This window comes from Ostrea edulis, chromosome 5 (assembly GCF_947568905.1).
Source record: "Ostrea edulis chromosome 5, xbOstEdul1.1, whole genome shotgun sequence".
In the NCBI taxonomy this organism is placed as follows: domain Eukaryota; kingdom Metazoa; phylum Mollusca; class Bivalvia; order Ostreida; family Ostreidae; genus Ostrea; species Ostrea edulis.
The window spans coordinates 20,570,302-20,598,028 of NC_079168.1; the positions used below are offsets into that span (position 1 = coordinate 20,570,302).

Genomic DNA, 27,727 nt, shown 5'->3' on the forward strand with positions numbered 1-27,727 from the left:
TGTGTGCATGTATATATATGGACATCTATATATATATATATATATATATATATATATATATATATATATATATTCCCCTATGTGTATTTCTGACTGTTTTGCATTAGGATACACGGTGGTACTTACATATAATGCAAATAAGTATTATCATGTTCAAACGTCTCATGTATGAACATTGCTCATACTAATAGTGCAGATTTTACTCTTGTTTTGTTTTTCTTTTTATCGTCATTGCACATTGAAATGTTAACAATCATGTATGCTGTATGCCCGAGAGGGCCCTAATTTGGAAATAAATCATATTCTATTCTATTCTATTCTATAGCTGATCATGTCAGTCATATCACACGACTGATTTCTGCTGTAATTGACAGACGGCATCTGATCTATAAAGGCAGCCCTTGGGCTTTGTCTACAAAATGTATTCTGTTTGGAGATCAGCTTTCTTCAAATATGTTTTACTATATGACTATAAATTACAAAGTCACAAAGAAATCAATGCCACACATATAGTACAAGTAACAGCATCGAATCCACTGCAGAAAATCAGATGTACAACCAAGCTTTATTTTGATTCATTTCCCCAGCTACAAAAAAGAAATAGAACGAATTGTGCAATTAATTTCCTGCTTATTCTATTGTTCTTACTATTATCAAAATACAAAGACATGGGTGCCTGGGGCGTATCCAGCATATCTATAAAGAGGCGGGGGGGGGGGGGGGGGGGACAACTATACTCAAGCATAAAATGATCATTGACAATTTTGACTGAGTTGGAATTGGACAAGACGATGATTTTTCTCTACGGTTTGAGGAGTTGTGTAGGACGATGGTTTTTCTCTAAACCGTATATAGTTTTACTTGTAAGTCTTCAATAATTAACGATTTTTCAATTTATTCCGCAAAAACTGATAATCTCTCTCTCTCTCTCTCTCTCTCTCTCTCTCTCTCTCTCTCGTTAAAATCACATACGTGTCTGGCAGATATGCATATTTTGCTATGCCCCCTCAGTGGAGGATATACGCCCCATATACCGTTTAAATCCGCCACTGGTCATTCTGTACGTGGCTGCTCTTGATCGGCTCGGGCTTGCTTCTATCCAATGGAGAGAGATACCGGTGCCACCCCCTACTTTTGATACTTAGGCCTCTCCTCTCTTTTTCATTTTGCATATCTGATTAGCATTGTCATCATTATTTTACTATTTTTGCATCAATCATCGATCTTGTATATAGATTATTGAACTCTACATGTTCTTATTCTATCGCAGGTGCTTGTGGATAGCCCCGCCCCCTGTTTACTCCGTATATTAGAAAGTGCCTTGGGTTTAAAGTATAATATATTTTGAGACTAGTGTGTGTCCTTTGTGTTTGTGTGTTTTTTTTTTTTAAATGAATTAAACAAATCAACATAGAATTTTCTCATATCTTTAAAAACGATTTCCATGTGGGTTTTGTATCATTCCTTGAAATAAAAACATTCTTCAGTTAGATATTTTATGTGAAAAGTATGCGCTAAATAGTAAATACCATTAACAAAAAGGGGGGGGGGGGGGGGGGCGGAAGTTTTGTCCACAAGCATATCGAGTTATTGGTCGTTCTAGAAAATTCGCTTCTAGGTGGTGTTGTAGGCTAACTTCCGACAAAAGTTCTGGATAGAGCATGCGAGAACTGTTCAACAAACCATCAACACTGAATAAGGGAAGCCTTTGCGATTTTAGAAGAATAAAAGTGGAAAGTTTATAGGGTGACGTGTAGGATCATTGAGCAGAATGGCAAAGTGGGGAGAAGGAGATCCACGGTGGATTGTGGAAGAAAGGCCAGATGGAACTAATGTAAACAACTGGCACTGGTGAGAATGAACACCGGCTACTTATGATCATGTCAGTCCTCAATATAAAGTTATAAGACCCTGGCGTGAAAAGTCAGATGAGAATAATTAAGATTTATAGGAAGTCTATGAAATTTTCTGAAAGGATTCATTGAATACATATTTTGATGAGACTTGGTTGATGGAGATTATCTTTTTACATGCAGTACATGTGGCCATGGTTACGAACAAAGTTAGACTAGTACCTACTTGTAATAGTATTGCATTCTCCCTTCCTATATATTACATTTAGTGCCGTTGACCCCCTAGACTTCAGTTAAAAATTTAGTTGCAATAATGTAGCCCCCTTGACCTCTTGGATTTTTTTTATTCTGATGTTTTTGGGAGAGGGTTACAATTCCATAGGCTCTTCAGAATGGTACAAACTATTATAATGAATAGCCTGTAATAAGCTCCAAGTATTTGTCTCCATTATTTGTTAACACTAAAAGATTAACAACTTTGCACTTGGGCAGTCTAATAAACCCAAAAGGTGTTTTTCATTAATATCATACAATGTACAATATTCAGAATTCTGCATCTGCCCCGCCATACTTGTTATCACCAGGCCTAGTGATTGGACATCGGTTAATTTTCATAAATCTACGATCGGTTGGAATCAGTTGCTGCCTCTGATGTGATTTTACCGATTATAATCGAAAAACATATTTCTATTCTAAAAAGCATGATCCATATTTATTTTATTTACTGTACATATATGTATATTTATATGTTTACACAAAAATATGATTATATATAAAGTTATGTTTGTTCAAAGAGTTCATTACGGTCTTTAAACATGTATGTATGTTAACTATCAATTATCGATGACCATATAGGAGTGACAGTGTGGCGAGAAAGCATAGAAAGTCAGAGAGGGCTACATTATTGCATGTAGTGAAAGTTCTGCCAGGGGCAAAAGAATCTGTGTTGTGTGTCTTCAAGGGCGAAGATAATTTATGGTGGGAGGAGAGTGAAGTAGCTAGGGGCTGTATATGGACATCGGCCTGAATAGCTCAGTGGTTAAAGCACCTGACGATAAATGCATGGGTCTCATGCTAGATTCCTAATCCAGCCATAAATTTTCTCCTTCCCTACATTACACTTTTTAAGAACTCCAATACATGTATTGAATTTTTCTAGCAGCATTGCATTATATTTGAGTCATCAACGACTGCAATAATTTGTTTTTTTTCTTCAATTTATAAAGACTGATGAAATATGATAAAAATGCTTGGATGTTTTAGGGTGGAAAAGAATGCCACAAATTGGTCGAAGGACAAACTAAAGGAGCTGCTGACTGGAGTTGTAGTGGAGGATGAGAAACGTAAGAAGTGAACAGTGAAGCATCCTTTGTATAAATTACTATCAGATATTACTGCCAAAAACATACATTTATAATGATCATTTATATAATTATAAAAATGAATTAAATTTTTGAAAATATATAAGGTAGGAACAGCAGCACTTCACACCAGCATGCTTTTTATGAAGTGCCAACGTGCTTCATGAAGTAATCTGGTGTAAAGATATCAGCTCTTCTGTGATAGGGGTACGTTCAGTGTTCTGTTGAAAACTTGGGTGGGTGCAAGGTGTATACATATATTATAGACTAAATATGTAAATACTGTCAGATAAAAGTAATGAAATTGTAAATTTTGTTTATATCAACCATTAGTATACATTAAACTGACCATATCAAGAATAATATTTGTTTGAATTGGGCCATTAAATTAAATATGAAATTATTTTTTATTTCCTCTTCTGCACGAGTGATATTTTAATCAAAGAAAGATGTTGATTATCTATTTTAGTTTGAGCTGTTTTATTATTAGAATATACTTAATAAACTTACTAATATTGTGTGTCCCTGTTTTGGTGGCTGCATGATGTCTAATAATTGGCCTTTAGGCAATATATGAAGGCAAGTGATAAGCATTTGTACCCACCGTGTGTGGACGATAGTATGTTTTGTGTCTCACTGTGCGGAAGAGTTCCTCAAAGGGAAAGAACTATTGGGCAACTGGTATTTTCAAAACTGGAATTTATTTCTTAAATATATTTAATGTATATTGGTGTGTATTTACATTTCAAGTGTTTTTATCTTCGATATCTTTACCAATTGTAATGAGAGTCATTTTCTTTATATGAATGTGAGGCAGTTGTGAACAGTGTGAATATGAATTCTGATAAATGAGTCTGGAAAATAATACAATTAGTAATAAACTGATACAGTCTGTCAACTAACGTGGTTTGTGGATTAAGTCTGACTTTTAATACTGGTAAAAAGTTGTTCAGAAACAGAAACCTACAGTATATGCAATATTTCCTGTAACTTGATCCAAGGAACACAACCATGTGTAGTCGCGCATGGGACGGTTATGCTTCATAACAGCATGTTCATTTCAAAACAAGAATATTAGTCTGTCCTTTTCAGCCTGTTTTAACAATTGCAGGGCTTTGCCTGCTGAAGTATTGAGAAAAATGTCTAACTCTGTCCTGAAGGATGCACTTTGGAGCTCAATAGCTGTTTTTGAGCAAAACTGCTCTTGTTATCAACCACAGCGATCACTCTAAAGTTTGAACATCCTGATAGAAAGGTGTTCTGTCCTTTTAAGTTAGAACTAGTGGCAGAATGATTAGAGTTATAACGATTAGCAGACTAACAATTGGAGTTATAATGATCAACAAAGACTGAACACTTTCTACTCGCTGGTCTGTTAGCGCTGTAGTTTTTGGGTGGTTTTTTTTTTGCTTGGAATTGTTATTCAGTTTTTATTCAATTGAATGCATTGGAGCAATAATTGAATTGATGCACAAATCAGTTCAATTATTGCATGCAATTCCTTAAGTCTATGGTGTAGTAAAAATTTGAATTCCGCCTGCCACCACAGCATTCAGTTCCAATTGAGGGCTAGTTTATTAATCATTTTAGCTTGTCTTGACACTCAAGCTCTGCAACACATTGTGATATTAGGAACTTGTAAAAGTAGACGTAATAGCAACTATTTTAGTTATCTGGTAATGTATTATATATTATGTTTGAATATTCCAGATTTTTGTGAACTCAAAGAAGTAACAAGTATTGAAGGGGAGGCATCTACTAATAACAGAAAAGCTAAATTAATCTTCTTCTATGAATTTGTTATCAAAGGGGAATGGTCAGGTGAGAAAAATTAAAGAGAGTATATATGTTAATCATTTAATGATGTAAACTTTAAAATTTTTTAAAATATTTGATTTGAAAGGACAGAAGATAATTTAAAAGTTGAAAAAAAATATATTTTTGTTTCTCATAATGCTGAATATACTGTTTGAATATTAAAGGAAGAAAAATGTGTTTTACAGGTAAATTCAAGGACAGTGAGAAGAAATTTAAAGGCAAATTTGAAATACCTAATCTTAGTGAAGAAAATGATACAGATGAAATTGATGTAAGTTCAATGATATTTTGTCAAGTTGAAAAATTAACTGTTCAGTTGGCAAAACAGGGGTTGGCAGTGAAATATTTGGAGAGTACAAGACTTTACAGATATTGTGAACATATTCTCCATAAAACGGACTTCTAACAAACATGCTTATGTCAAATTCATGCTTATTGCCAAGTGAATTTATTCCCCTATGAGAGGAAAATAACAAAAATGATATTAGATTTAATGAAAATGGGTTACAACGAACTCTTTTTCACTGTCCCTGGAGGTTTGCTATAACAATGTTTTACTGTACATGCAATTTGAAATAAAGTTTCACTCCCGTGGGGATCAGGGTTAGAATAGGTCCTCAGTACCCCTTGCTTTTCTTAAGAAGTGGTCCTTCGGATGAGTCCGGAAAAATAGAGGTCCTGTGTCACAACAGGTGTTTCATGATCAAGAACCTCTCCTGCTCAATAGCCATAAGTGCCAAGTATAGGCCTAAATTTTGCAGCCCTTCACTGGCAATGTTGACAACTCCATATGAGTGAAAGATTCTCAAAAAGGGACATTAAACAATATACAAATATCAATCAATCATATATACATGTAGTTTGTTCAATAATCCTACTATTTTTTAAGGGACACGGATACAATTTTGGTGGGAAAAAAAATCCTAGATATTTAATTAATGATAGCATTTGATTCATGTAAAACATAGCAACAAACCTCAAAAGCTGATGCAGAACTGCTTTTGAGACATTTGGACTTTTCATTTTTAAAACAAGCCACAAGCCCTGTTTATGTTTACATGCCACATGACTCAATTATCAACATGGCGTCAAAATTGACAGCTTCAGTTAAAAAAAAAAAAGCTCTCACGATGAAAATTTTCAGTTCTTCCTTCTTTTTGCTTATTCACTAAATTGATTTATCATTAACTTATGTCTAGTTGATGAAGGCTTACTTCAAGTTCATATACAGGATATCCTGTATAAATGAAGGCAATCATTATTAATATTATTTCCGACAAAATTAAGGACAATGTATTGTTGAAAAAACGCAGGGAATCTTGGAATAACACCCCCCCCCCCTCCCCCAACTGGGAATTTTTTTTCTAAATTTCCTCTAGTGCAACATAATTGTACATGTCATGATATATGTACGTTTCTTTCAATGCATTGATAAATGGATAGAAATAACTTTTCTTTGTTAGTTCAATGTTACAATCCCCAAGGACACAGATGAGGGGTACAAAGTAAAGGAATTTCTCCGGAAGACTGGAGTCGCGGTTGTCAGACAAAAGATGGCAGAATATTTAAATAATTTAAAGAATGGTAAGATATTTGTCAGCTGTTTTTAAAACATCTGTATAATTTGCAGAACATTTAGCCTTCATGATAATTATGTACCATTTCTTAATTTACACTCATTACATGTATTTCATAGACACAGTGTTGGATATTTTCGTGTAACCCATTCAGTAGTGCTCTCTGTCTCCTTGGCATTTGACATCCACTTCATGTACCAGGAAATGTGTGAATCAGGTGTCCTTTATCTTTAACAAATTGTTAACTTCAGGCAACGAGAACTCGGGGTTCCTTCAATTTCGCCTATTAACTGTGTAACAGAAGTAAATATTGAAACAAGGTTCACATACTTATTACGTGTGTGTAAAGAATTATCAGTGCATTTAGTCTATATGATATTTTGACCCAATATTTATAGGTGTTTATGTTAGGTAGTAAATTACATGTATGTTGAATATAATCCTAATGTTTTAACATATATATGTGCTTTGCACAAAATAGGTATTGTATTTTGGGAACCCGAATAGAAAAACCTAAAATTTATGAATATACACAAGCCAAAATTCACCGGGAATCTAAATTGAGAAAGAACCACAATCTCTTTTAACTGCTGGAAAAAGTAGCGGTCATGATTGTTTTCATATAGACATATTTTGCTGGTATTGGCATAATGAAATTCACTTTGAAGATAGAATTAAATTCACATTTATTAAACGTATGAGAGGGTTCGAAATTACCTCATGTCCGTAAGTCCGAGACTAGTAAAAAAACATGTCGGACTAGTAAACTCTCTATAGCACCAGTCTGTACGGACCGGACTAGTGAAAATCTGGAAATCAATCTTGAATTGGTTAAGATTTTTGCAAGTCTTTTAGATGTTTGAAGTTATGGTCGATTACCTGCATGGTAAAGTGTTTGCATGACAATGACATGCTGATCTTCCAAACACATGGAGTGCGTTCAAGACTGCCGTTCTTTACATGAGTACAAATTCCTGTCGATTCCGAACGCCGAGTACACATCATGAGAATGGGTTCGAGGTGCAAGAACTCGCACCACCTCTGTAAGTTTTTTGGTTGAAGAACACGTTCGTGCGCACATGTTCTAGTCATTAGCCCATGACTTGGTCAATCGAGTGAATTCTATTGACTTTATTGATAAAATTTTGAACTCCTGTGACTCTAAGAACTGAGCATGAGAACAACGGGAACGTTGATCTCGAACGCACTTATGGACGTTTATAAAAGGATTAACTCGGAGGTTACTGTATGCTTCTGAAGATCTTGAATGCAAAATAAAGTATGGTGGTCTGAATTGTTTGCAAATGTGATGTGGTTGGTTTGATTAAATACTATTGAATAAAATGAAGATCATTTCATTTGATATACTGGATGGACAAGCGAAATGCTTTGTGGACTAGTGAACATCAATAGTCAATACACACCTTTGAGCATACATAGTGTATGAAAAGGGTGATATATAAATATGGTATTATTATTATAGTCTGCACGTGCTTGAAAATGTTCATTTCAAACCCGGTATGAAATTTCAGAATTTGCACCATTGAAACTGTGCTCAGAGGAAAAATCAAGTCTTTAGTGTTGTACTAATTTATTTAACTTCAGGGGTTTTTGACTTTCATTCCTTGAGAAATTTGAAAATATTTTGAAAAGTTGCACATCAAATTTCATATCATTATTTACAAAATTTATTCTGCTTTACACACTTGCAAATTGTTATTTGATATATAATTTTGTTACAAAGTTACACAAGAAACATTGGAAGAACCCCTAGTGCTCATCAATAGAAGTTTAAAACAACCTTGTTATTAGAAATAAACCTGTATCACAGTATGTGATCCATGCATTTCATGAAATTGCATTAACGCACCGTTAATGCTTATGATCTGTCCTTTCCCATTAATTCAGTGTTAATGCAACGCAACACACACAAAACAGTACAGAAGATGAAAGTCACATTCATTGGATTCAAATTACATCATGGTAAATTTTTTTTGAAAATTTACTTGATTTAATTTGTAGTAGAGCACACTTTTATATTTAATTTTGGTTTTTTCTTGATGGTGTTTTTTTTTGTTTTGTTTTAGAGTTCAGCAAAGGTGTTATCTTGCCAACCAAAGGAGGACAACAAACATCTGCGCAGACTGCAGCAGCGGCTGTAAGTGTTTTCTGGAAAGGCAGTGTTTTGTAACATGAACAAATCTGAAAAGGAAGACATTGGATGAAAATATCATGTGATATCAGATTCATGTAATTCTTGAAATTATCAATGATTTAATGATAATTACAAGTTGCTCTGTCCTTTGAAAAAGGACTGCAATGCATGGGCCATAGGTATGTGTTTTTCAACAGAAACTTCATATTCTAGGGTGTTTTCAAACAAATTTCTTTCAAATCTTGAAACATGCAAATATTTCATTGCTAAAGCTGTAGTGATGTATAGGCCTAATGGATAAGAACTACCATGTATTTTTAGCTTTGACCTTTAACCTCAGAGTTAAGAGTCTTCCTTGTATTTGCCTTGGACTTTGTAAAGTTCAAATTCAACAGGGGACACAATGTGGTCTAGATAATTACGTTTGAGTTTCATACTGTAATCCAATGATATAAATCTTGCAACAAAACATTTATGCTCACAAGCCTGACTGTTGTTTTTCTTTTCAAATACTCTGTGCAACTTCACAAATGATGTCTATATTAAGGAATGAAAAACAATGTAATACATTGCCTCATTTGTTGAGAGTTGCTGAGGTGAATATGTTTCATATAATTAGGTATAAATGAATATATTTATAGTTTTTATCAAGAACACTAAAAACTGTTTTTAACAAACCATACAAAACAATTTTTTTCTTGACAGTTATTTATGAAACATTACTGATCCTAATAAACGTGTTGTGCATTTCAAGTTAACTCCCCCCCCCCCCCCCCCCCCCCCTTGTGTACATCGTCACATACTACCCTGTTAAGTTCAAGTTAACTCCCCCCCCCCTTTGTGTACATCGTCACATACTACCCTGTTAAGTTCTAATCTATAAATAAAGGTCTCATCATCAAGGTCAGGTGAAAACGAATTGCACATTCTTGGGCCTTTTTATCACATACTCGAAAACTGTTTTTTCGATCTTGCTGGAAAGACGCAAGAAGTTGTGAATTGCAATGACAATGTACACTTGTGCATGTACAAGCTGACTTTTCCCTATAGCACCCAGTTTAACCTTGTTTGTATATTTTCTGCATGGAGCTTTAAGGTCCACACAACAATGCATATTGTCAATGTTTTCCAGAATAAAGCCAGAGAAGAGATGAACAAATTGGTCATAGATCCCAAAGCCTCCAAACCTCTAGGTGTAAAGATCCATACCAAAAAAATTGTGGGGAAGGAAGAGTTTAAGTGTCGAGCAGAGGACCTATATAGAGCCCTTACTGATGTTCAGGTAAAAAGATACAGACAAGAGTCGGTGCTTACTGTCATTCAGTACTCCGAAGGCTTCCTGTGTACAATGCACACAAATGTTTATAAAGTTCCCATGTATGTTATGTGTATTGTGTTGTCTTTCTTTTAAACTTGCAATCTCTCGTCAAAATAGTGCTAAAGTGTTTAAAGTACATGTACTCCTCATTTGCAGACATACAGTTTTTATTATTCTGTATAATTTGAAGAACTTGTCATTATGGAAAATCAGAATTAGTCGTGAATGGTACATAGTGACACTGTCAATGTTTCTCTTATTTTATAGATGGTTCAGGCATTTTCTGCCAGCCCAGCTGAAATGGAGGTTGAAAAAGGAGGACAGTTTTCTCTGCTCCATGGAAATATAATAGGGGAGTTTGTGGATTTGGTAAGTGGATATATTTCTGTTACCAGGCTGTTTTAGAAATGAGTAAACAGTATCAAATTGGAATTATCTGCCCCTTCTCTTGGTATTTTTTGCTCTTGATTGAAATATATTACAGAATTCATGTCTTCATGGACTTCTGCATCAAACCAAATCATTTGAATAATTCTCTTAATTAAAAATTAGTTATTGAAATTTGAATTCATTTTAATACTATTATTTATAATAGTCTGACACAGAAATTGAAATGATAATCTCTTATCATAAAGAAGTTTTAATTCACTGCATTTTTCTGGTGTGAGGGCTGTACAATGTACATATGTATTATTATAATGTTGTCATGCAATATACACAGCAACTGGCAAATATTTGTGATGTACATATTATGAAAAAAGAGACTATCTAGTTATTGTACTCTGTAAGCTAAGGGATATTGGATATTTTATTAGATACTAAAAGCATTTTTAAAATACTGATACTACATTTATGAAATGACAGAGATACTATCTTCACAAATTTTCTGTGCAGTTTGTTCAGGAATAATCTGATTGAAGATTATTTCCGTAGTTACAAGTTGTTGAATCCGATCCAACTACCGTACTTACAGGTACCCAATCAGAAAATTGTGCAACGATGGAGAGTGAAATCGTGGCCAGCTGCTCATTATTCAACAGTGACATTTGAATTTGATGAAAAAGATGACTGTACAGTACTTAATTATACACAAACTGGAGTCCCTGACTCAGAATACGAGAAAACAAAAGAAGGCTGGGTTATAAATTATTGGAACAGAATGAAACAAGTGTTTGGATTTGGATCCAGTATATACTGATGAATGTTTTAATTTTCCAAGATATCTCCAAATTTACAAAGACTATCTCAGTATTGGTAATTTTGCATTTACTGTGAGGAAAACAAGGACAAAAGCAAATTACCTACAGTGTCGCTGCGGATAAATGTATTTACCGATAATTATTTTGTTTTCAACAGCAATGTGTTCATAGATGTAAGACTACATAACGTTTTCATAAATTGTTTATGGACAATTTCTTTTGTCTCAAAACTGAGTAAAGTATATTTACAAACTATGACTTGATTAAATGATTGAATACAGAGAGTGATTTAAGGCTGTCATTGGTTAAAGGCTGTCAGTGATGGAAAGCTAGATATGAGTGAACTCTGTAAATGATTTTGAATTTTATAGGAATTTTTTACGTCATTGTCTTTCAGCCTACACATTTTGAAAAGACTTGGTATTGTTTTAGTAATTGTTTCAAGACTTCAAAATAGGGAAATGTTAGCAGTTGTTGAAAATTTATTTCCGAAGGTTAATTGAGTTGTGGAGGGCAACAGATGTTTCTGAAAGCATTTGCATTGGTAGATACTGATGAAGACCAGCAATTACAAACTGAAATATTTATGTTACTTTTAATTCTATTGAATGTGATTTTGAAATATTTTTCATGTGATATTTTTAGTTTTGAAATTACATAACAGACACTTCTCCATCAGCTGCATGATATATACAGTTTCAGATGATATTACTGATAATGTCAAGTTCATTTATTACAATTTTTTTACTTTTACTTGGAATAATCTTGTCAATACAAATAAAACATAAATAAGATTTGGAATTGTGCAAGGAGTTTATATGTGCATAACGTTGCTGAATTGCATATAAGGGATGTGAATGTCTGATATGTTGACTGATTGTATGCTGTTTGCTCTACTTGGATAATTTTGATTGATGTTTGGAAAAGAGGACTTTACAGATTGATGTATGTTGCAATTTATTATTACAATCTAGGAAGAGTTTATAAATCACTCTTGGATCCATGTATTTTTCACATCACCTTTCTACATATCATATGCATGTACAAAATAATACATGTATAATGAGTTTTTTTTTTCAAATATAAGGAAGTTATTTATGAATGAGACTAGGAAGTTGAGATGTATTTGCACATATAAAGAAATGTTTGATGCAAAGCACAGATATTACATTTGGCAAGTAGAGAATTAGTGGTTTGGCATTTTGATTAGTGGTAGAAGTATTTCCTCTAAATTGTGTCTTCAGATTGAAAAGATTTGTATTTTATTTTTCTTTCTTATATTTCTTTATTCATATTTTGGAACATGACTTGTACAATAAAAGATTTCATCAAGGCTCAGTCACCTCAATGAAGACTACTAAAAAGTGAGGCAAATCATGTGACAAACGCATTATAGATAAAAGTACCTTACGAGGGTTGTACATGTAGGTACTGATCTTGAAATTGCCGGCAATTTGATTTGATGTTGTTTTAAGGTATGGTAATGCTTCAGTGAAAACTAACAAACCGGATTTTTAGAGTCCCCTCGGTGGCTAGCAATGAGCCTACTTTATTTAAAAACTTGGGCACATATTTAACAAAGTTTGTAGACATATACGTAGGATTTACCTTTGACTAAGATTTTGAGTTGTGAAATCGTAAAATGGTAATCACAAAACAGTTTTTAGCTTCAACCATAACGTACAAAGTCTGAAATGTACAACTGTATATATTCATAGCAATGGCGATGTGCTGTGGCTATTTTCACTTCAGTTGGAAAGATTAATATCTTCATCTGTGCTTCAAATCTTGGTTAAAGATGAAGACTTCCAATTTTGAAAATGCTTTACCATTTTTTTTTTAAATAAAAAAAATTTTTTTTAGTTCGTAATAACATTACTGTACCCCCTGCTGATATAATAGTTCTTTACAAGAATTTCAGTGTATGATTTTGCATATATGTCAAATCATTTCTTTTTATATAATTATAAAATCTAAATTATGATGGATCTCTTGAGCAAAATATTTTCACAGTGTATTTTCTTTGGTAGAATGTCTGAGAAGTAGGAAACATTTAAATCTCCATTTTCATTAAAAATATCTTGAGCATTCATTTTACCACTCTTAATCCAATATTTGAATTATATTGAAATAATTCATTATAATTGTTCCATATTTCTGACAGGAATTTATTCCTTTATAAGTGATGGAATAGTGTAGTTGTTTTATACTGAGAATATTTAGCCAAAAAATATGGAATTTTAAGATATTGAGAGAAATCTGAGTTATAACAGCTGTGAAGGAAAAACTTCAAAGTTACTGTGCGACTTCATATGCCAGAAGTTGTGTTAATCAAATGTGGATTCTAAAAAATTCTTAAGAACTTTTGGTAAACTTGAAATCGCAAAACTTTTCCCAAATCAATAACATCAAAACCTATGACTTTTCAACACTCTACACGACCATTCCTCACGATAAATTAAAGACTAGACTTTTTGACATCATAGACAGTTGCTTCAACAAAAATGGAAAACGGAAGTATTCATATCTAGTGATCAGTCGTCCAAAAAATCACTTTGTTAAACACCACCCTGATTTCACGCACAAATACTCTGAAGTTGAAATAAAGAATATGCTAGAGTTCCTCATTGACAATATCTTCGTGGTCCAGGTCTTCCAACAGTTTGTTGGAATTTCCATGGGCACGATTTGTGCTCCTTTGTTAGCTGACCTGTTTCTATATTCATATGAAACAGAATTTATTCAAAAACTTCTACCTGGAAAAAACAATCCCTTGCTGTGGCCTTCAACTCGACATTTAGATATATCGACGACGTTTTGTCTATTAACAATGATAACTTTCATTCATATGTTGATTAGATATATCCCTGTTAGCTCCTTCATACTTAGATATTTTATTGAAAGAAGACATTAACGACAAACTGACAACTCAACTGTATGACAAACCGGATGATTTCAGCTTCTCCATCGTCAACTTCCCCATATTTATGTAGCAATATTCCATTATCGCCTGCACATGGTGTTTATATTTCTCAACTGATTCGATATGCAAGAGCTTGTTCTGCGTATGGTCAGTTTTTCAATCGAGGTAAACTACTGACAAACAAGTTGATGGTACGGGGGTTTCAACAGTATCGATTAAAGTCAGCATTTCGCAAATTCTATGGTCGTTATAACGATCTAGTTTGCCAATAGAACCTATCATTAGGTCAAATGCTGTCAGGCGTGTTTCATACCAATTGTTAGACCGTTCTTGGCACACAGATTTTGACTACGGATAACTCCGTTTACCTGATCAGGATATAGGGCTCACGGCGAGTTTGACCGGTCAACAGGGGATGCTTACTCCTCCTAGGCATCTGATCCCACCTCTGGTGTGTCCAGGGATATGTGTTTGCCCAAATATCTATATTGTATTTCTTATAGGAGTTATGGGATTGATCACTGTTCTTTATCTTCAGATTTCTTTTTTAAAGATTGCATTCGTTTCTATACACACTCTCTTTAAACGAGACGCATTTTGATACAGCGATGTTTACTCGTCTGTCAATTCAGGGTTTTCTGTTTTTATTTTCTTTCTCTGTCACACACATTATTCCAAGCTGAAACTTGCTGTGTAGCTTCTCTGTGGGCCACCCGAAATTAAGTTGCAGTTTTGTTCCACTTTGATCTGTTTTGAAGAAGTTTTGCTTCTTAATTTGAAACGTCTTGTTAAATGGAGGGTACGTGGGTTATCCATCTGCTTGTTACTCCTCCCGCAGTTTCTAAGCGAGGACCGTATTTTACAGGGTGTTTTATGGGTAATTTAGATCTGCATATGGTATGGAGTTTGATTTTCTTCAAGTTTTGAGAAAATTACAGATTGGATTTGGTCAGTTTTGAGGAAATATCAAATTACACAGAAAGAACGTGATTCCTCCTCTAACTCCTGTCACAATTTCAATTTTTTCATAGATTGTATAGGTTTTGAAAAGGCATAATTCAAGGCTTTCAAGAAAATAACAGGTTGTTCAGCATGATAAAGAATACAAACACCATAATAAAAACGTCCTCCACAAGCTTATGATGGATTTACTTTTACTATCGAATTTCCCTATACCAAAGTCCTATTTATTCCAAAAAGAGATATTTCTTCAACTTAGATATATTTTTAACTTGAAGAGATATCGCTATAACAAAGAGAGCTATCTCTTAAAAGCATTAAAGATTTATCTCGTATAGATGGATCTCTCTCTCTCTCTCTCTCTCTCTCTCTCTCTCTCTCTCTCTCTCGTAAAAGATGTCTCTTGATGTAAAAGAGAAATCTCAAAGTTAGATCTAGAAATATCTTTGACAGATTTTCATTAAGAGTTATCTTTTATATTCTACTACAATGATTTCCCCTATGCTTTGCCTTCGCCACTTATGTGACGTATGAAGGTAATTTGTATGCAAATGTGACGGGAAAGTTCGAAAAGTTGTATGGTATCTTGATTTTGGTTCCCTTTATTTTTATAGAAACTTATAGAAAATTAAACTTATATTTATATTCAATTACATTGTTATCCCCCATATCCCTTGATGGAAAGGGGAAATAAGCATACATTTAAAATGAATAAATTATTTAAACGTGTTGTACACATTAAAATTTCATGTATATTTCAGGAGCTTCAAATATGCCTATAGATGCGCCGGTATTACCACATATTAATAATTCAAAACATATCTTATCTATAATAAATGATTAATGATATCTACAATTACCACGCCCCTTAATTCAGATAATGATCGCAATAATTTAATTTTTCCTCTCTTTAAAAGTATTGCAACGCACATCAATTAATGCGCACAATAATTGAATTGTTCTTCTCAATTGAATTAATGATATTGATTCAATTGATGCTCGCAACAATTCCTTTAAAGAGAACAACTACATAATCAGAGATATCTTCAATTCAACATATGAATTTCTTATGATAAAATATAGACTAGATTTCTTGATATTATAGACATTTGCTTCTTCAACAAAAATGGGGGAAAAAATATTCATATCTAGTGATCAGACATCCAAAAATTACTCTGCTAAGTACCACTCTGATTCCCCGCACAAGTACTTTGAAGTAGAACAAAACTATGCTGGAGTTCCTCATTGACAATATCTGCGTAGTCTTTGGTGATCAGGTCTTCTAACAGTCTGTTGGAATTCCCATGGGCACGAATTGTGCTCCTTTGTTAGCTGACTTGTTTTTATATTCTTATGAAGCAGAGGCTATTTAAAAGCTTCAACATGAGAAGTAAAAATCTCTTGCTGTGGCCTTCAACTCGACATTTCGATACATCGTTATATAGTAGCATTAATTATTCTCATTCATATTTGATATACCGGGTATCCCTGTGAACTCAAAATAAAAGACACCACGGAGTCCCCCACACCTGCTTCGTACTTAAACATTTGATTGAAAATGGATATGAAGGGCTAACTAACAATTGAACTTTATGACAAACGGGATGAATTCAGCTTCTCCATCTTCAACTTCCCATGTTTATGTGGCAATATTCCATTATCACCTGTATATGATGTATATATCTCTCAACTGATTCGATACACAAGAGCTTGTTCTGCGTATGATAAGTTTTCAAATCAAGTCAGGCTACTGACAAATAAGTTGATACAGGAATTTCAAGTTTCATCAACATTTCGTAAATTCAATGGTCATTATAATGATCTACCGGTAATTTGCCAATTCATCTTATCATTGGGTCAAATGCTTTCTGATGCGTTGTATATCGATTGTTGAGCTGTTCTTGGACACGAATTTTAACTACGGATAACTCCGTTTATATAGATATAAGGTCAAGGTGGATTTGACCGGTCGACAGGGGAAGCTTACTCCTCCTAGGCACCCGATCCCACATTTGGTATATCCAAGGGTCCGTGTTTGCTCAATTCTCAATTTTGTATTCCTTAAAGGAGTTATGAGATTGATCACTGTTCGTTATCTTCACCTTTCATCCACAATTGAATTAAATGATCTCTGATTGAATTTTTGCTATCTGTAAAAACAAAAAGATTGATGCGCGCATTAATTCCTTATACAAAAGTGTAGTAATTAATTTAAAACATCTTTAATTGAATTACAGAGATCATGAAATCATGTATACCGATCTCCGAATGAAATTTGCGAGCAATGATTTCACCGTATTGGTGCGTGCATCAATTAAATTGATGAGAGCAATAATCGAATTGATGAGTGCATCAATTCAATTGACGAGAGCAATAATTGATTTGATGCGCGCAATAATTCAATCGATCAGAACAAGAATTAATTTCATGAGCGCATCAAAGTAATAAGAGCAATAACTGATTTAAGGCATGCATCAATTTAAGTGATGAGAGAAATAGTTGATTTCATGCGCGCATCAATTCAATTATTGTCAAATGATCATGTCGACTTGTCATTTTCAATTATCTTGCTAAAGCTTTTAATGACAGCTACTTTTCGTTTTGATATCTCACAAGTAAACATCACGATCTGACAAGCATCATTATCATGAAAGGTGAAGATAACGAACAGTGATCCATCTCATAACTCCTACAAGCAATACAAAGTAGATATTTGGGCAAACACGAATCCCTGAACATACCAGAGGTGGGATCGGGTGCTTAGGAGGAGTAAGCATCCCCTGTCGACCGGTCACACCCGCCGTGAGCCCTATATCCTGATCAGGTAAACGGTATTCTCCACAGTCAAAATCAGTGTGCCAAGAACGGCTTAACAATCGGTATGAAACACGTCAGACAGAATTTGACCCAATGACAGGTTGTATTGATGAACTAGATCGTTATAACGACCATAGAATTTGCGAAATGCTGACTTCAATCGAGACTGTAGAAACCCCTGTATCATCAACTTGTTTGTCAGTAGCTTACCTCGATTTAAAAACTGACTCTACGCATAACAAGCTCTTGCATATCGAATCGTTTGATATACATAATCATCATATGCAGATGATAATGGAATATTGCTACATAAATATGGGAAATTGACGATGGAGAAGCTGAAATCATCCCGTTTATGATACAGTTGAGTTATCATATGACAAGTTGACAAATTAGAGAGACATCTGTTTTAGATTAAGAAATATTCCCTTTGTACGCTTAGAAAAACATCTCGTTTTTAACGATGGGCCTGTTAACAAACATTCGCCTCCCCCCAAAGTTCTAGTTTGTACCTACTGTACCACCACTTCTGATATATATTGTGACACAATATGTTTGAAATTTCTCCTTCACAGTTGTTAATATTTTCGTGAGGAGCAAAGATAGGGGCTTGGTAGAGAATGTATTGGATCCTGCAATGTATCTTTATTGGTGAATGGTTTTTGTGAAGTTTTATGAATCCTGACACAGCAACTCATCTTCATCAAAATCACGTTTCAGTTTTAAACAAATTTAATATCCCAGTCAATGTTCTGAATGGGGATCCGAGTTAGAATAGGTTCTCAGTACTCCTTGCTTGTCGTAAGAGGCGACTAAATGGGGCGGTCCTTTGGATGAGACCATTAAAACCGAGGCCCCGTGTCACAGCAAATGTGACACAATAAACACCCCTCCCTTCTGTAAGCGCCGAGAATAGGCCTAAATTTTGCAGCCCTTCACCGGCAATGGTGACGTTTCCATGCCAGTTTAAAATCCTCGAGAGGGATGTCAAACAATAAACAACCAACCAATCAACGGGACGAGGGGATTTGAGTTACCTATACTGGATTTTAAAACTTCACAAAAACCCTAAGGCACATTGATATATTGCAGGATTTAGTATATGTGTTATCAAGCCCTGAAAGTTACTCATCACAAATCAATAACTGGTGTGAAGGAGTAACCACAGGTGTAAATCAAATATGGATTCTCAAACATTGCAAAGAAATACAAATAAATTTGAAATCACAAAACTTTATCCAAAACCAACAGCATCAAAACGCACGACTTTTGAAAACTTCAGGCATATTATTATCTAAAAGAAAGGGGTAAGAAAACAGTTTTATTTATACTTTTTAACATTATTTATTTTATATTGTTATATTGGTTTGTCCATTTTACAATGATTAAAATGTACAGATAGAAAATATCATCATGAAACATCTTTCATTTGCAAACTATTCAACTGTTCTCAACTGAAATTGTCCCAATATGTAAAAATTGGGATCAAAATCTTGACAAATGTTCTAATACAAGAAAAGAAATTCACACGATACGAGTTTGGAGGGTATTCCCCATTATACAGTATTATGAATGATCATTTCACATAACCTGTCTTGCTGTCTATATCAATGTTTACATAATTATTGTACAATCATTTCTATGTAACTACGTTCAACCTTCAATGGTAAATATATGCTTTCTGACGACACGCTGCACAGCTATGTATCAGAATTACAGGTGAATTAAATATAAACACACCTACTGTTTTATACTCGAACCAACTTGTAGTAATCTTGGATTGAGAATTATATGATATTTTTGTTATGTATGTTTAAGTCGCCATCGTGTGTTCTGTTGGTTAAATAAATTTCCTTTAACCTCTACTGCATGTTTTAATTTTGTTTAAATGGTTGTTCCTATTCTGCATGTCTGATTTGTTGATCAAAGTGCATTTTTGTATTGGATAGTTGCACGTACTTTTGTAGTAGTCACGTGATCTTTTATATTTGTTTCAATTACGCATGACTGGACTGTTGATCAAATTGTATTTGACCAATAAAAATATTTTTTCAACATCATTGTAGTCTTCTGTTGTGTTTAGAGAAAGAGGAGGCATGGATGTGCGAAAAACGTGAACACACCACGCTGATCATGTTTTGTCAATTGATTTGCCTAAAGGTTTAATCATACCTTAACCATCCCTCGGAAACAAAATTTGGGGGAAGTTACCCGGGTATATATAGGAATCACCATGTGCGTCTATGCGCTCATCCATTTGTTTGTCAATTTGTGTGTCCCACCTCATCATTTGTCTAGGTCATAACTTTGTAATGGATGGGTATCATATGAGCAATATATAAGATATATTATTTGGAAAAGTTCTTATTTTTAAATCTTGTTTTCAAATTACAAATACATAATATGTCTAGTATGTACATGTATGTTTTCCAGAAGCAGAATACTATGTTTTGGTGCATTCTTACCTAAATCATGAGAGAGAGAGAGAGAGAGAGAGAGAGAGAGCTTTTATTTGCAATAAGATTGATGCGAGGGGGCATCGGATGAGAAAAAAATTTACAAGTCGATCCTAATGCATGTAACTATAAAAGGTCAGTGATTTATTCAATATGTACGCATGTTCATACTTGAGGGAGAGTGTCAAAAATCATTTCTAACGTGGCTGAAATATTTGACAAACACTAGCTCACGATATCAATAGATTGATGGCAAAATATCATTGAATAAGAAAATTTGTCTCAACAATTGTCTTGCTCGAGAAGGTATTTCAAAAGAGCTCTTTTTGATAACCTTCTTTAAAATTTCAAACTTTGGAATACAACACATCTTGTAAATACTGTTTCTGAATTCTGCATAATTTGGTAGGTCATGTTTAAAATTTGCTACAATATTTTTAATTATGTATTAGAGAGATGACAAACCTTCATTTGCTAAACAATCATATTTACTCCTTGATTAAGATAATCATATTCGGAGTTCTGACAAGTGTGTAATGATTTAGTCTACATCTGTATTAAGTATGTTCACACACGAGAAAGTGTGCTTAAAATTAACAAATGTTTCTTAAACATGAAGCATCGTCAGTTTTGCTTAACTTTGCCAATCACATTTTGATTTATATTCATTGCTTTTGAAATAGATTAACATTTCTAATGAAATACACTACATCAATGCTTGCTCCTCCGAAGCACCTGACCATGATCCCCTCTGGTAGATGGTACGTCCAGGGGTTCATGTTTACCATTTTCTTAATGCTGTATCTTTCATTGGATTTATGAAATTGATCACTGTTTGTTATCTTCACTAGTTCATCATTGATGTATATTCATTCAATGCACACATTTTCCGAGTAGAATTTGATTTAAATTTTATTTAAAAATAAAATAAAATAGTTTTACTATCAGTGTACCTTATTGCGAAAAACGAAATCTCTACAATCCCTACAATTTTTAATGTCATTGATATTGCAAATGGATTATTAATTAAAAGATGTTGATGAATTCATTGACAAATTGAAAATTAATCTGTGTCCTATTGTAGTTGGGATTCTTGTTTTGTGCATCGGATAAGTGCCTAAGTACATGTAACAAGTGCATTGCTTCCATAGAAACTGAGTATATTGTATCTTGTAAAGGACATACTCTTCCATAGGGTTTTGGATCTCTTGTTTTTAAAAGGGGTTAGAATTGTTAAAGATATACTAGTGTTGCTGCCCCTGGATTAGGGTTCACGTAAAACTTTATATGATAATACATAACGGTATGAATGTGTATCAATTCAAAATTGATATTCAATCTTTTTTAAATTAATGTTACACATGTCCGACTGCCTATTTTTGGTTTATTATTTTCATAGAGAATATATTGTGTTAGCATGTCTAGATATTTCCTAACAGTTCAACACCATCACAACCCCTTTCACACAGTGATTAGGTGAGTTAACGAAAATCGTGATGACTAAACTTACATATAAATATGTATTACCTACTAACGTTCACTGTCGACAAATAGTAAGCGAGATCAAAGTACACATATGCACAGTGCGAAGTAAACACATTTACCGCAGAATAATTCTCATTCGCTAGATTGCTCAACCTATCCAATTCAGTTACGGGTATATCTAAAACTAACGGAAAAAGTGTTCTCATTTGCCACAAGAGGGGTGCAAACGAATTTCAGATCATAGTTTTCGCTTGACTTCAAATGATGAGAAAAAAATAAATTAATTGGTTACAAAAAAAGTTATGACTGAAAGTAAATTGTATCGAATTTGTATTTCTCTACTAATTTAAGATAGCATTTAAATTGCTTGTATATTTAGACTTAATTTCTTGACCTATCTAGAAATTCCTCATTTATTTATTCAATAGCTTTTATTCATAAGTGATTCTGTCCGACCAAGTGTGATCAGGTCCATGTCGGTTTCAAACCACAAGGAGTATGGTGTTTGGATCTTATAAAATGAGTACGTCGTCTATTTGGTATATCATAATCATTATCATATGCGATCATGTTTATTTCTTTGAATTTCCCGGTATGAAATCATATCAAAATCCTATTTTGATCAATATTTTTGCCAACTATAATTGTTATGTAATTATTTACAATTATACGTACCTTATCGTACATTGGAGATTAATAACTTATCAGTTCAACCATAATTAAAGTCATGGTGAGAACAAAGCGCAACATATATTACGAATTTGATCATTTATCTCACAGCACTCGTGTAGTGAGTTTAGCTTAGAAATAGCATTATGTTTTCTTTATTTGTGTAGTTTGTCTTGATGAGTTTACAATTTTCATTGTTTGTGTCGTAGGAATGGATATGTCCAGGGGTCCGTGTTTGCCCAACTATCTATTTTGTATTGCTTGTAGGAGTTATGAGATTGATCACTGTTCGTTATCTTCACCTTGCATACAGATCATAAACAATTAAAGGTCCAATTCACTATCATCAGAAATAACCCACTTTTACATAGGAAATATGCATATGTTTCCAATAAGCTAGAATAATTTCTTTTTATACTACGTCCCTGTTCTTCAGAACAATTTTATTTCTCAAACACCTCTTTTGTTATGTCTATCTGGTACATGTCTACATCGCGCCGACCCACCATATTTCACACTGTAAAAGTCAAACACTAGTGTTAATTTCAAATACCCTTGGAATATGCATGGAATATTCTAGTTTTGCATAGGCCATTGTATTTATTCAGACAGTCCCGATAAACATGTTTTGATAAAAAAATCCATAACGAAACATCACCAAACTGCAAGTTGGCATTTTTAAAGATGCCAATCTCTATCAAATTATATAAGTCTAGGTCAAATGCAACAAATCTATGATGAAAAAGATTTTCAAAAAATCAATTTAGATGAACATCACCATAGTGAAATCAGTACTGCACCTAAAACATCACAAATCACATCGTTAGTAACTTGTTTTGAATATCCGCATTACGATATTATACATGTATATTGCCGAATACAAACTCGACTTGCCCGCATCATTCATAATCTTTGTAAAAAGTAAATTTTAACCAAGAAATTAAGAAAAGGGATTATGAAGCAGAGTTTATTCAAAAGCTTCTACATGAGAAAATCTCTTGCTATGGCCTTAAACTCTATATTTTGGATATATTGGCGACGTTTTATCTACTGACAATAATCATTTTCATTCAAGTGTCGGTTCGATATATCCATGTTAACTCGAAATAGAAGACACCACAGAGTCCTCCACATCTGCCTCGTACTTAAATATTTTATTGAAAATGAATATCAACGGCAAACTAACAACCCAACCTTATGACAAATGGGATGATTTCAGCTTCTTCATCGACAACTTCCCATATTTATGTAGCAATATATCATTATCACCTGCATATGACGTTGATATTTCTCAATTGATTCGATATTACAAGCAATTGTTCTGCGTATGATCAGTTTTTAAATCGAGGTAGGCTATTGACAAATAAGTTGATGTCACATGTGGTTCAACAGTATCGTTTAAAGTCAGTATTTCACAAAATCTATGTTCGTTATAACGATCTAATTTGTCAATACGACCTATTATTGGGTCAAATGCTGTCTGGCGAGTATTTCATACCAATGGCGTTTGGCCGTTCTTGGCACACTGATTCTGACTACGGATTACTCCGTTTACCTGGTCAGGATATAGGGCTCACGGCGGGTGTGACCGGTCGACAGGGGATACTTACTCCTCCTAGGCACCTGATCCCACCTCTGGTATGTCCAGCGGTCCGTGTTTGCCCAACTATTTACTTTGTATTCCTTATAGGAGTTATGGGATTGATCACTGTTCGATATCTTCACCTTTTCTTGAAAAGCCAGCAATCTATTGATTTAAACGTAACTTTTTCAGATGAACTAGATACTGTATATGTTAACTCATCTGATATTTCATACAAGGTGATCATGTGAGGATCCGGGATAGAATAGGTCCTCAGTACCCCTTGCTTGTCGTAAGAGGCGACTGAATGGGCGATCCTTCGGATGAGACTGTAAAAACCTAGGTCACTTGGCACGATAAAAATCCCTCCCTGCTCAAAGGTCGTAAGCGCCGAGCATAGGCTTAAATTTTGCAGCCCTTCACCGGCAATGGTGACGTCTCCATAAGAGTGAAATATTCTCGAGAGGGACGTTAAACAATATACAATCAATCAATCATACAAAATGGCCTTTGTAATAGGTAGTCTAATGCAATGTGATGGTCTACGTTTGCGAGCTGGTACTATTAATGTTTTAATTATGGATGAAACACAGTGGTTATACAAAAGGTGAGAGAAAAGATGTAATAGTTGAAATGGCATAGATTTGAGAAAATGAATACGTTGCATAGACTACCAAATTGCAGTTATAAGTTTCATGCATGGAAGTAATTGGATGGTGATGTTGAATTGGTCAAACTGGCGTCTGTGGCTACTAACCCTTTCATCGTCGTTTTTCTTATTATGCGAATTGGGAAGGAGCTGTATTAAATGACAGAGCAAAAACATATGCACGTAATGTGTTTGTCTTTGGAGGTTTGTTTATTAAACACAATTCATTTATCGGTCAGGTTAATGTATTTCGACCAAACACGCAATAACAATTTGATAGAACTCCAAAATTGAGGAATTTTTATGCTGCTAATTTACATTCCATTCACCTTGAAACCACTGACTGCCAAAAGTGGCAGCATATCCTATAGCACCAGATGAATCTGTATATGGTGTCTGTTCTTGTGAACTAAGCCATGTATCAGGGAGAAACAGAATATCCGTTCAAACAAAGGAAACTGAGTCAGACATGATCATTGTCATTCTATTTCTAATTTAGGGCTTGTTGATACCAATTGCTAAATTTATCAATCTCCTAGGAAATGCTTGAAGTGACAACAATATATCAAATTTAAGATTAAGTATACCCAAACTAGACTGCAGCTGCATAACTATCAACTTGTTATGTTGTAATGTTGATTGAAGTTTGTGAACACATTTAGAAATTTTATCTTGGGGAATCCATGATTCCACTCTAAGCGAATCCAGTTCATCACCTAAAACAGCAATGATTTGATTTTCGTCAAATGTCTTGTCCAGTGATACAGGGATCCCAATATCCAAACACAGGGAGAGAAATGCGTTGATTTGCTTCACACATTGTACTGGTGTTGTGTTGACAATAATGAAATAATGCAGTCATACAACACGTGAGAAACACATGGAATTCCGAGTTTATTCTAAGTGTATTTTGTGTTATCCATTGCAAGGATACTGAAAAACGTTTAAATATTTTGAAAGACGAACTAAGACCAAACTGTGGACATGTATGAAAAGGAGAAATAATTAACAGTGATCAGTGTCATAATTTCTATAAGAAATACAACATCAAAGGTAGGGCAAACACGGACATCTGGACACACCAGAAGTGGTGTAAGATAGCTAAGAGGAGTAAGCTTCACCTGATGACTGGTCACAACTGCTGTGATCCCTCTATCTTGACCAAGTAAACGGATTAATCAGAGAGTTTTGCGATATTATTTCTAAAAGCAGTTTTAATGAGTACGAATATCAAACTAGCAACGATGACTGGACATAATCTCTCTTGAATTTTTCTTCATCCACATGTTAAATAAGTCATTCAGAACTGTTATGAAAGGTGACGATAACGAACAGTGATAAATCTCATAACTCCTATACGCAAGAATCGGTATGAAAAACTTCAGACAGCATTTGAACCAATAATAGGTTGTATAGGCAAACTAGATCGTTAGTATGACCATAGAATTTGAGAAATGCTGACTTTAAACGAGACTGTTGGAACCTCTGCACCATCAACTTGTTTGTCAGTTGCCTGCTTCAATTTAAAAACTTACCACAAGCAGAACAAGCTCTTGCACATCAAATCAGTTTATAGATATATACACCATATGCAGGTGATAATGGAATATTGCTACACTATTGTTATGAATTGTAACTACATATGTACAATTTGTTATTACAGAAATATGAAAACAATGTTGTTTGTAGTCGTTCTCGGTGTGCTGATTTATTGAAATAACGTGATATCGACAAGTGTACCTGTTAGTATTTCCGACATGACTCACCCAGAATATGAGACAACCTGAACGAAAAATTATTTGACAGACATACAGATCCCTCTACAACCTTTAAAGTCTTTTCTCTTATTTGCTAATTTATGCATATGGGATTGGGGGTAGGTACATATTTAAGTGTCGCAAAAAATTGTGTGATCTCGTCAGCCTATTCTTAGGTAATTTTTCTTTGTTTATCATTAAATAATTTGAGCATTGGTATGTTTTTTCACCCCACCTGAATTCATAAAATATTTACATTTCAGCTTACCAAACAAGATGGGAGCCACGAAGATCATACTGTGTTCTGCTCTCGTGTTTGTTGTATTTTCCGCCATAGCTGAAGCTGGCGGTTATGGTGCCAACGTGCGAGGTATTGGTGGGTACTATCAACCCTCGCAGCAGGTATATGCCTACTACCAACCTGCCCGCGTTCAGTATTACACTCCTGGTATGTATGGAGGATACAACACTGGAATTAGCGGGTCAGGCAATGCAATGGGATCCGTGTTTCCTCTTCTTATCATCTGTAAGTAAAACATTCTCTTTTTGTCTTGTCTAGTATTTTCAAACCATATCTATGTAGAATCTATAATATAGATATTGTTGATTCAAAGTTCAACGGTCCAATATTGGGAAACAATCCAGTACAATAAAATATTTTTTGGTATATATACATGTATATACATTCAAGAGATTAAGGAATAGTAAAAATGTCTACTGCTTTTCCAGTCCTCCTGTGTGCTATCTTTGCTCCCATGTTGATTGGAAGTCTCATCTTTTCAAATGATGTTGTGTATAGTAATAGCAAATAAAAGGTGAGAGAATATTCCAAGAATAATTTGAAACCAGAAAATGAAACTTATAAAGGAAATCAAAAATATATTTTTCAATATCCTTTTTATTTGAAAATAATGTCTTCAAAAATGTTTAATGGTTTACCTATCCAGTGTGTTTGTCAGTTATTTGAAATAAATGAATATTCTAATCACTTTTATATTGACAGATGAACCGGAAAAGGGAAAATCGATAGGACTAGCCCGCAATTCACATTGTATATAATCTCAAAATAAAGTGCATGACACAATTCCAAAAAGTTTTGATGTGCAAAGTATGTTTTTGGGAACACATCTAGTATACTGGTCCCCAAA

General features: G+C 34.2%; 1 protein-coding gene and 2 long non-coding RNA genes across 5 annotated transcripts; 2 read left to right on the plus strand and 1 right to left on the minus strand.

Annotated features, from left to right (window-relative positions):
- The first annotated feature begins 1,597 nt into the window (after nucleotides 1-1,597).
- Nucleotides 1,598-12,614, plus strand: LOC125651808 (activator of 90 kDa heat shock protein ATPase homolog 1-like). The gene is made up of 9 exons (XM_048880587.2): nucleotides 1,598-1,851; nucleotides 3,117-3,196; nucleotides 4,925-5,035; nucleotides 5,218-5,303; nucleotides 6,496-6,616; nucleotides 8,697-8,767; nucleotides 9,897-10,046; nucleotides 10,350-10,451; nucleotides 11,056-12,614. The coding sequence occupies exons 1-9, from the start codon at nucleotides 1,772-1,774 to the stop codon at nucleotides 11,278-11,280; spliced, it is 1,026 nt and encodes a 341-aa protein (XP_048736544.2). The 5' UTR covers nucleotides 1,598-1,771; the 3' UTR covers nucleotides 11,281-12,614.
- On the minus strand, nucleotides 8,190-26,986 carry LOC130055179 (uncharacterized). Its single transcript, XR_008803464.1, has 2 exons — nucleotides 26,848-26,986; nucleotides 8,190-8,811 (listed from the first exon to the last, which is right to left on the minus strand). It is a non-coding gene; the product is annotated as an uncharacterized LOC130055179 (long non-coding RNA).
- Nucleotides 22,109-27,672, plus strand: LOC125651809 (uncharacterized). Of its 3 annotated transcripts, none has more exons than XR_007361352.2 (4): nucleotides 22,109-22,445; nucleotides 26,843-27,105; nucleotides 27,309-27,394; nucleotides 27,583-27,672. It is a non-coding gene; the product is annotated as an uncharacterized LOC125651809 (long non-coding RNA). The 3 variants fall into 3 exon arrangements; XR_008803462.1 differs by lacking the exon at nucleotides 22,109-22,445 and adding an exon at nucleotides 26,558-26,698; XR_008803463.1 differs by lacking the exon at nucleotides 22,109-22,445 and adding an exon at nucleotides 26,727-26,755.
- The last annotated feature ends 55 nt before the right edge of the window (nucleotides 27,673-27,727 follow it).